Below are 11,316 nucleotides of genomic sequence, written 5' to 3' on the forward strand. Positions count from 1 at the left end.
GAGGGCTGGAAACATCTGAACAATTAGGTGAACTCTGGACAGGAACAGAAGAGTTAATGAGCTGACGGTATCGAGTGCCGTGAGTGGAGTATTAAAGGCCAGAATCCACATAAAAACGGCATATTTACCGCAAGACTTGTGAGCAGTATTAGAATAGACCCTAATGCCACGCGTGTTATCCCCCTTATTTTCATTAAGGCTCTGATGACTGCGGAATTGCCGCGGCCTGCGAGCTATCAAGAGCCACTAATTTCACATTAAAGACCATTGACTGCGGTGGTTTGATTCGAGGGCTTTTTGACAATTATCACAATCAGACTTTGAACCCAAATCATTTACCTTGACTCCGTGATTATTTGTACGAACCACGCGCACATTCGAAAATTGTATGGTGTCAAAAAACCCGCACCGTGGTAAATAATAATGAGTGGGAGACCACGAGCTGCAGCTATCTCCATAATATTGAGCTCTAGGCCTACTACTTTATACCCACCATGCCACCAACACCACCCCCCGACACAAACACACACACACACACACACACACACACACACACACACACACACACACACACACACACACACACACACACACGGCAATTTGCAACATGTTTTCTATATCTTAAATCTAATCATGTTAGGATACAGCATATATTGCTGTTTCTAGAAAAGGTAGCCTATATGCTTATGGTCTGCACGTGCAATCTTACATGATGCATGCTGTTTCACACAGATAGGCTATAATAGAGTTACACTGCGTCACTGCATGCAGTGCCAAGCCCAATGCTCACACCTGGTCTGTCTGATGACACCATCCTTTTACTTTTGTTGATACCTTCCTCCTCGTGTGTGTGTGTGTGTGTGTGTGTGTGTGTGTGTGTGTGTGTGTGTGTGTGTGTGTGTGTGTGTGTGTGTGTGTGTGTGTGTGTGTGAGTGAGTGAGTGAGTGAGTGAGTGAGTGTGTGTGTGTGTGTGTGTGTGTGTGTGTGTGTGTGTGTGTGTGTGTGTGTGTGTGTGTGTGTGTGTGTGTGTGTGTGTGTGTGTGTGTGTGCTGCTGTGTCACATGCATTAAATACATGTACTAGCCTACATACAAACATACAGACATTAGGCTATATACAGTACCCGTGTGTGAATTTAATTAAGTGTGGAGGGAGGGAGAGAGAGAGAGAGAGAGAGAGAGAGAGAGAGAGAGAGAGAGAGAGAGAGAGAGAGAGAGAGAGAGAGAGAGAGAGAGAGAGAGAAACAGAGACAGCAGACAGACAGACAGACAGACAGACAGACAGACAGACAGACAGACAGACAGACAGACAGACAGACATAAAGCTACAGCGTTGAAGTCCAAGTTCGAGAGTTCTCTTTGCTGCGCGTCAACACTCGCGAGACTTTAGCCTATAGGCTCAGGCTATCACATGATCAAACGGAGAAAACAAGGAAGTAGTGTAGTGGGCTCTTCTCTGGTGTGAAAGAAGACGAGTTAACATCTCCCGTTTTCCAGAATGGCTCCGCGTAACGTCAACTTGTTTCTGATGGCACTCGTCGCAATAAACGGCTGGGCGTCCGCGTCACTGGTTCTGAACCTCACCGCTCCAGAATCAGTCGGAGAAATTAAACAAATCCCCGTTTTTTCGAGCCAAGCCGTGGCGGCTGCGGCCGAGTCACCCGTGTTCAAGCCTGTGGAATCTTACTTCTCCTTAAACCTGCTCTCTGCGTTTCCAGAGGATCTGGAGATCAGCGACTATTGCACCGAGCTCCTGCATCTCTTTGGACAGCGATACGTCGCCTATGTGAACTGCATGGTGCCCTCCGCGCGACCTGTCAAACTGTGCCAGAACTGTTTCGCCAGTTATGGCAGCCTCGATGACATCTATCAAAATATATCAGCCCAGGTATAGTACAAAATTGTACTAAGTGGAAAAACTGTTGAATTTAATGTGTACAATAGAATAGATCCTGCATGCCATGCGATTATATTGGACCAAGTATGTAGTCTAGTAGGCTACACACGCCCCGTATCTCTTCAGTCACGGGATCATGTGATGCTGCCTGTCAAGCTGCTGTAACAGTGGCGTGAACTATGGAATCATGCGACTTGTTCTCAAATGGCATGCAGAACCATATTTCAGTTCACATGGTGTGTCGTGTGTTTATCTATTTTGGAGACTAGTGTCACAGCGTTTAACACTGTTGTGATTGTACAGTAGCCTACTAGGACTAGGGTTAGTACAGTACAGTGTACAGTACATGTTTTGTGATTGTAGATGGGTGTGTTTTTGAAAATGCCTACATCAGTGGGTGTGGTGCTTTTAATTTTAAGGAGTTAGTAGTTACAGACGAGACCTGTAACTGTTCATTTGGAACCCCTCAAGGAACCCTGAGGGTCCCTGACTTTGAGAACCACTGACCTAAATTATTATTATTATTATTGGTAAACATACTTTATTGTTGTTTTATTATTGTTTTATTTATTTATAAATCAACGAATAGTAGTTGTAGTACACTCATACATACGTACATAAACCGATACTAGCCCCTCTGGCCTCTCGGGACCTAGTCTGGTAGGATTCACCTTGAAACATGGGCTGCATATTGTTGTAGTGTTTTTGGTTGGTTTCTTTTCTGAATGTTTTGAAGGTTTGCACAGGGCTCTACTTCCTGTATTGTCCCAGCTCAGATTCTGAGCCTGGGACAACTTCCTGCCCCAGGAATATCATAGTTTTGGCCCAGAGGTTCTTCTCGCCCCCCTAGTGGCGAAAAAAAGAACCTCTGGGAACTCAGATTGCTCGGGACCCTGTTTACCTTTTTTCTTTTTTGTATTGGGAAGACAGTAACTAGGGTCCCTTGCTCCAAAATACAAATACAACATCACTCAGACGTTGTTGAGATTATTCAAAGATACCCAGAACTGCACTAGGCTACCGCGGAAACGTGTGCGAAGCGACGCTAAAATGCATTTTAGGTTGGTCCATACTCCATACTCCATAGTATCTCCGAAAACCGAACGTAAGTTACGACTTTCCGACGTGCAGTTTTCCGAACTCTAATTTGGTATAATGCTTTTCAGAAGTCGCGAGTGACAACATTTTGTAGTCGAACCGGACCTTTCTGGCGAAAAGTTCGGTTTCGGACAAAGTATAGACGGGTCTTTAGATTAAGACTTGCATAGTGGGACATTGTGACGTATTATGTAAAAATGCTGAAGTCCCGCTACGTGAGTCTTAATCTAAGGCTACAAAGAAGATACATGTGACAGTGAACAGTGTTGATGACAGTCTTGTGTACCTTCAGATGGGTCCTGGCAACAGGAGCTGCAAGGATAGCCTTCTACGGAGTGACCGTCTGATGCTGGTCTATCTGCTCTACGAGGACCAGAAAGACATATGGGAGGGGAGAGCATACTGTGATCGTAAGCCCTTCTTGAATAACAAGCATTCAATCACCATTTTACACACAGAATAACCAGGCAATTGTCCACATAAAGCCCAATCCACACACCAATGATTCGCAATGCAACTAGTTGCAACTTGCAACTACTTGCAACTAACATTATCCCAAAACTGTGCCAAACCTGCTGCAGTTTCTTAGCTGGTTGCAAGTTGCAAGTCATTGGAGTGGACTGAGCACTTAGGCATACCCATGCCCAAGAAGGGTCAGATTAGGCAGTCTGCCAGGAGCTTTTGTGTGTATACTAGAAGTAAGTAAGGGTTCAATGTCTTCAAGGACACTCAAAGTGTAGACAGTGGCCATTGCAGCCACCAAACCCATTCATTTTCATACGTTTTACCATCTCCAGCTGCCCAATATTAAAATGTGTTATATCATATCGGCTGATTGTATCCAAGTACTATGAGTCGAGAATGCATATCTAAACATATTCATAATTTTTCATAATTGATTTAAAAAAAAAGTATTATGGGTCTGTCTGTTTTTTTTAAGATTGTGTCAGCAAAGGATATAAGGGCCTGACCAATGACATGCTGTACTTCCTGGAGACTCGCAACCAAACTCTCAGGTGCTTTGAGAAGTATAACCAGGTAAGGTGTGAATATGGGGTAGAACCGGATCCAAAATGAAAACTCTCCAACCTTTTCTTTTTTATGCACTCTGTTTATGCACTTAAAAAAAAAATCACCCTTTGTCAAGTCCTGCCCGTTGTCCCGCCCCTCTTCGTGGTAACATGTCATTAGGTTGAACACCCTTTGGATCGACCACCAAAACCTAACCTTAACCCTAACCCTAACCTCAGTAAAACTATGCCTAAACCTAACCCTAACTTCAGTAACTGTGACATGGGTGATTATCTAACCTGCCGACGGTCGCGGGTAGGGCTGACCCAAAAAATTCGAATATTCAAAGCTTCGTTCGAAGGCACGGTATTCGAATTTGAAAAATAAATTCGAATAATCGGCCGCGGCCGTTTGTCCTTTGGGGGGGCCGCGTGCCTTAGCTTGCATGCGCCTCGCTCCACTCTAGCGTGATAGCGTCACCCCCTTCTCACACACGTGTTAACATTAATGACAAGCCAACAGCAACAAGAGCATGCATGAAGCCATCAGAATGGTCGATGATGAAGAAAAAAAAGAAAAGCTGTCACATATACACCGACATGCGTTTGGCACCGAAATGTGTGACACCAATGTCCGAGTAGCGTGATTGGAAAGGACACCCGGGCTCCAGGGAAACCCCTCACCCAATGCAACTATGCGATGCAGTCACACATTTCGTTATCAAACCATTGTCGGTGTAACATGATCCATGCATGCGTTTGCTGTCTTCCACTCGCTGACAGACACACAACTCAACGCAAGGAAACAAACAGCGAAAATTGGATTTTACAAAACGGACCCCTATATATACTCTATGAACGGACCCCGTCAGCGTCGATCCCGTTTTAAAGAGGAAAAAAGAGCTTAAAACCCAACTTGCTAGGGTTGTCGTGGTGTTGATGAAGTTTATATCGGATCTGCTGCAAGCTCAATAGTCGCGCCCGCATAGAGTAGGCTACGTTGTCTGAGCCTGACCATCAGCTTTCGGTTGATGAGTGTGGAACTTTAATTCAGACACAGTGCAGTGCAATTATTTACTATAAAATCTACTATTACATTAGCGTGTACAACACCTTGGGACTTGGGAGTTAATCTGTTTGTTATATAGGGCTCGAGTCGCGCTGCAGTGTTTGCTGTTGCAGCCGCGCTTTGTTACATTACTGACGTGATGTGATTATGTCAATCCTACTTGTCCTGCAAAAACACCTTTCTTTAATGTAGAAAACATTCGTATCTTCTTCTTCCTCGTTGTATTGTTGTACTATTTAATGAAAATAAGGAGCATTATTATGAGGAAAAAACTGGTGTGTTTTCCCTTTTAAAATTGTGTAAATCGCGCATTTTTAAACACATTTCCTTAACGGTTATCACTTATGTAACCGATAAACTTTTGCTCCCCCCCCCCCGGTCGCCGTCATCGAAGCTTCGAAGTTCGAAAGAAAGCTTCGATTAAGCTTCGATTATGAAAAAAGTAATCGAAGGTCAGCCCTAGTCGCGGGTGATTATCTAACCTGCCGACGCTGTTCGACCCAATGGGAGTTCGACCTATGGGACAGTCCCCCGCTTCGCAACCATTGGTTGCTGTGTCTTGGTGGGACAAAAGTCCTTTCTCTCCATCCACTACCATTGAAATTCATTTGCTTCTTATTGTTATTTTGTGTATTCAATTCTAATTTTAAACTTGGTTTCAGTAAAAAGGAGCCTCTCAGATGCAGTGACTGGGCATGTTTTTAAATGATTTTATTTCTTCCAAAAATGATGTTTTAGCAAATTCAACATTAAAAAGGTGGAACAGGGAAGAAAGAGCCTGCTGGTTGGTCAGTCAGGGACCAATCAGTTGACAAAGGGTGAATTGTGTGTGTTTCGTGACTCCTAATGCATTCATTTTATGAGCAACAGTTGCCCAAATTCCACTTCTCTCAGTTGGAGTTGCGTTGTGTGAACTTGTATCCATGGGGTCTGTTCTGTTGCTTAAAATTAGGTATAGATTAGGTATAGGGTGATTAGAATAGAATCATTTAATTTGGCTTTTATTTTCAAAGATTCCACCATTCAGGTTCACCTTTTAACTCACTTAGCGCCGAGCGACTTTCGGGGCGACTAACTAATGATGGCGTTTAGTGCCGAGCGACTCGGAGCGACTTTTATATAAAAGCATTGTTTAAGCTTTTAATTTGGGTTGATAGACGGAGCGGAACGGTTAGCTTACCTTCGACTAGCATACAGATGAAAACCGTGAAAAAAAAGGATACGATTATGACGTCACCTTTAAGCCATAGCTTCCTGTTTACGTAGGCCTCTGTTAGCCGCTAGGCTCAATGCAAACCATCCGACCCTCACGTAGCTTCACTAGGTCGGATTTTGATTCGGAAACTTTCTGTGTGGCATCTATATACGTTCCGATGCCCATACCAATGGTGGTTTGAGACGATCAAGCACGAATTGAGCAGTATTGAGCTCAAATGGCGGCCCGCGGCCTGTCCATTGAATGTCAATGGAGAGCATGTCATTGTACCATCCTGTTATGTCATGAACCTTGTTTTTTATTCTGACTTAACATGGGACCATGGAAAGTCTATGAGCTATGGCTCACTCTAGTGGTCATCTTGTGGCATCCGCAGGCACGTGTACCTGTTTATGTAATGTGATTTTGGGGATTCAATATAGCTATTTCCTGGCGTTATAAGCGCAGATTCATATTGAAATCTGGCTCGCTCGGCGCTAAGTGAGTTAAGCTCAGCCTCAGGTGCAAAAATGTGTGAAGAACTGATGCCTTAATTAGCAGCTGCCATGGTAAATCAGATGTTAATTTCAAGTGCAAATTGCTTGAATGACCCATGTACAGGGAAATCTACTTCTCAGAGTCATTATACAATTTAGGCATTTAGCAGACACTTTTAATCCAAAGCAACTTACAATAAGCAGCAGGTACTACATCAATTTAATAAGCAAGCTAATATGTCAGTACATCAACAGCAATACAACAAATGCATAGGAATATCAATCTATTAAAACAATAACATAGGTAGACCACGCACCTAAATAAATAAAACCTAAAAATGCTATCTAGCTTCATGTGTGGTCATCTAGGGAAGGGGAGTGTTACAGTAGTGCTATGGGTTTAGGTGCACATGCAGTGCACATGCACCATCCTCATTGTATTTGATAGTATTCCATCGTTTTATTTTGTTTATGAATATGGCATGTACTGCAATGTCTTTTAGGTTGGATGAAAGGATTCCCCCCCCCCCCCCCCCAGTTATGTCCAGTATTGACTTTATTTCTGCTGAGAGGTCATGTATATGGAGGATTGTACTTTGTTCTTATTTTCATTTCAAACAGGGAAACCACACAGAACTGTGTAAGGAGTGTAAGAAGACATATGGGGAACTGAATGAGCTGTATGGTCGTATGCACAAGAACCAAACTCTTTGTATCGACAGTGAGGATGCGGTATGTATCTCTGCGCTTGACAATTGCAAAATGCTTTCTAACCCATTCAAACTAGCAGATCGTGCCGCGATGCGAGCTTGTATGCTATTTTATTACATTTTTGAAAGCTATTGAAAGTGTGAGAACTTCTCAATTAGAAGGCATTTCTAGAATTGGCCTCAGCCCTTAACTCATACCCTGCCAAAAAAGAAGTTTCTATGATAAAAACGTCTTTAAAACGTCTTTTTCACTATGGACCTCCCTGCCAGACGTCTTCTGAACGTCTTTTTTTTTTTAAATAATAAAAAAATAAAATAAAAATTTTGAAAAAAAAAATTTTGAAAAAAAAAATGTTGGACCTCCAACAGTGTACTAGGCATGATCACGATCGCGAAATTGCATGTTTAACCCCCATACCAACCCCATCTTTCAAACATGGCAGCCATGTTTGTTTACATTTGAAGAAAACATAAGGGCTCCTTTCTCCTGAATGCCTGAACGGATTTCCAAGCGGATTTTTTTGTTTGAAAGCTGTGAAAAGCATGCACATGCATAGTGCATGATCTGTGCACGAATGTGTGCACCAGCGTGCACACTATTTTTTTAACCCTTTGTTGGCGAACCGGCAATATAAGAGGTCATCCCACTTTAAATATGGCACCGACTGAGTTTTAATGGGTTAATCACTTAAACCCTATATAAACTACACACAAAAAGTTAGGAAACTTAACTTTGGTCAATTATATCTCCCCTTTAATAATGCCAATTGGTATTGTGTTTTATATCATTTCTATCATTGATTAGTCACCTTTACAACGAGGGATAGATTGTATGCATAGAGCATTCGTGGAATGAGCAACACAGCCCCCCCCCCCCCCCCCCCCCCCCCAAAAAAATTTTGTAAAAATGGCCTGCAATACTGATCTGTATTGTTCTGTATTGGTATTCACCTTTGTTGCTTGGTGCATTGCAAAATATTGTACTTTTACTCCACTACATTTATTTGAAAACTTTATTTTGTAGATATAAATTATAATATTATAAAACACACACAAACCACTAGCCCTATTTTATACGGTGGCTATTTGAAAATATCAGATCTACAAGCTCACAACGCGTCGCAATGCCGTATTGATACTTTTACTTAAGTAAAACATTTGAGTACTTTTTCCACCGCTGTCTAAAGCATTGTTCGACACCTCGCCTTCGTTCCAGATGAACGAGACCCGCAGACTGTGGAGCAAGAATTACAATTGTTCCTTTCCCCGCGAGGAGACGGTTCCTGTCATCGCTGTGTCCTGCTTCATGCTCTTTCTGCCCATCATCTTCTACTTGAGCAGCTTCCTTCACTCCGAACAAAAGAAACGCAAGCTCATACACCGTGAGTAACCAGCTTAATTCGGCCATTGTCGCACGGAGAGATTTTTTGACAGGGGTTTTGAGGGGTGCAGGAGTGTTGTGTCTTTTGTGGAGGAGGGTGGGTGAATTCGGTATTGGGGGGTCTGTCTGAGAGAGGGGTGTCCCGGGTAGCTCTGAAAGCAAAAGCAGGGTTGCCTCTAGCAAACCGCTGGATCATCGAGGTTGAAGGAGTCCTTGGGTGGTGGACGAGAGGTCAGTGACCACAGGGGCTCTTAAAGGTTTCAGAGAAATACAGGGAGATTTTATATGGGAGGGGGTGGGTGACAGGGTGTTGAAGCTTAGGTGGATGTTAAATCTTGAACTAATGAGGTTGGCACTTTAAACTCAAGAACTAATGTTTGATAAAGTAATGCAAGCGATAAGAGGTATGGTATAAAATCTTGGTACAAAATCATAACTTTCGATTTGTACTTACTATACATATGGATTTATTAGTTGCCAATATCCAGTGATATGTATAATAATGCATTCTCTATCAGCATTTGGTCTTTCGCTGACATTTTAAATGCACAATAGGAGGAATTACATATTGAAAGATGGCATAACACAAATTATGTATTTCCAACACTTCTGTATTGTAGTGTAACACGCATTGTTCTCATTGATCATCAGTTTGTTTCATGGCCATCCATTATGTTCACATTCATTAAAGATTTGACCTTGACCTCATTAGGGGCAATAGAGAAGAACAATATTTACAGTATTAGAAAAACAAGGTGTTCCATTTTAATTTACTGAGAAGTAGACTAAAACAATTTAGTGTTGTTTGATGAGTTGATTCCTTTAGAAATGGTATGTATATGTTAAAAACAAACTGATAATACTATGTGAAACATTGCTGTAAATAATGTTGGTACATATTTAATGGTAATTCTCTTTCTGCAGCAAAACGAGCCAAGTCCAACACCAGTCTTATGAATATTCAGGACAAGTTCAGCTGAGAAGAGGCAATACGGCTAAAATGGAAGAATACTCTACAAGTAACCGGTGCCATTATCCTTAATACCTTTCAGTTGCTTTGTTCAAGCCTTCAGCTTGAAGAGAATTTTGAATTGTCACTCCGTTGCAACTGTGATTTGATACAGAATACTCAACTAGAGCATTCCGAAATGGTTTTCGGAAACCATGACACCAATCCATATTACAAGAAATCAACTAACTGTAGATCTGTGACTGCCCATTGGTAGAATTAAAAACTTTGATTAAATGAATAAAATCACATCTTGATATGAAGGTGTATTATAGTTACCACAATACTATAGCTCAGATGGCTTGCTGAAAGTGTTAAGTGTGTGTGTGTGTGTGTGTGTGTGTGTGTGTGTGTGTGTGTGTGTGTGTGTGTGTGTGTGTGTGTGTGTGTGTGTGTGTGTGTGTGTGTGTGTGTGTGTCGCGTGCAAGTGTGCACATGCGCACACTTTTTACCTTTTTCTGGGTTTGAAAAACAGGCTTTCTGCCTCTAATGTGAGTCCAGCAGAGAGCTGCCGACAGGAAGCACTTGATGTCCATTAGTGTTGACATGTATGTGCTGTAAGAAAAGGAGGGGGGTGCATTTCATAGAGGAAAAAGAAGATGAGTAAATAAATAATAGAGAAACGTATAATGTAAGAGCTTTTCAAAGTATGACACTGATGTTACCTGTTTTCCTACCAGTATTATTATTTTTTTGTGTTTGTGTGCAGAAGACCATTGTTTTTGTGTGCTTTTCCTGATGTTTTAACTTAATTTGTAAAGTGTTCTTATGCTCATGGGGGGTAATAAAAGAGACGAGTGAAGAGATTGCATTGGTGAATTGATGTTACGCCTAAAATTGTTTAGGTTGTAAAACATAAATACATTGCATAGATTTATTTGTTTATTGAATTCTCTACTATGGCATTACATACAGTACATAGTAGAAACGCCCTAGATATTCATGGATTTTGGTCAACTACAGCAGGGGTTTTATGATATTTATTCCTCATTCATTTTATGATAGTCCATGGTTATCATTTTATGTGCAATTTTTTGTAAATTATTAAATGCTGATATATTTAATTGACTTTTTTGCTATTGTTTGAATTTAATGCTTTTCCCCCCTCACCTCTACAGAAGATGCATCCATTTGTGTACTGTAGACTATATAAAATTAAACCAAATAAAACATGTTTCTGAATCAAGATACTGCTGTGTACACACAAATATTATTTGGGTTTTATTGTTAACTCACGATTTTTACTTTTCAGAACAACATTGTTCCACTGTTACAAATGTAATACCAGTTTTCTTGTTAAAAGCTAATGGGAGAAACACCTGTTGCTAGGGGACTGTGGACATGTGGCACCGAGATTATCAGCGCAATAACAAATGAGTCCATGTTGTGTTCTGGTTAAAAGCAATTCCCCCATACAGGCATGGCTTTTGTTTTCAGGTTACGTTCTTGCA

General features: G+C 41.6%; 1 protein-coding gene across 1 annotated transcript; it reads left to right on the forward strand.

The window, feature by feature from the left end:
• The first annotated feature begins 1,438 nt into the window (after window positions 1-1,438).
• Window positions 1,439-11,051, forward strand: ostm1 (osteoclastogenesis associated transmembrane protein 1). The gene is made up of 6 exons (XM_080744282.1): window positions 1,439-1,887; window positions 3,287-3,404; window positions 3,935-4,032; window positions 7,387-7,497; window positions 8,692-8,857; window positions 9,781-11,051. The coding sequence occupies exons 1-6, from the start codon at window positions 1,498-1,500 to the stop codon at window positions 9,834-9,836; spliced, it is 939 nt and encodes a 312-aa protein (XP_080600408.1). The 5' UTR covers window positions 1,439-1,497; the 3' UTR covers window positions 9,837-11,051.
• Window positions 11,052-11,316: the final 265 nt, after the last annotated feature.

Source organism: Nannobrachium achirus, assembly GCF_963921795.1.
Source record: "Nannobrachium achirus genome assembly, chromosome: 16".
NCBI lineage: Eukaryota > Metazoa > Chordata > Actinopteri > Myctophiformes > Myctophidae > Nannobrachium > Nannobrachium achirus.

Coding starts and splice junctions, on each gene's coding strand:
- ostm1 (XM_080744282.1), top strand. CDS start 1,498: ATGGCTCCGCGTAACGTCAACTTGTTTCTGATGGCACTCGTCGCAATA. Junction 7,498..8,691: donor GTATCGACAGTGAGGATGCG/GTATGTATCTCT, acceptor CCTTCGTTCCAG/ATGAACGAGACCCGCAGACT. Junction 8,858..9,780: donor GAAACGCAAGCTCATACACC/GTGAGTAACCAG, acceptor CTCTTTCTGCAG/CAAAACGAGCCAAGTCCAAC.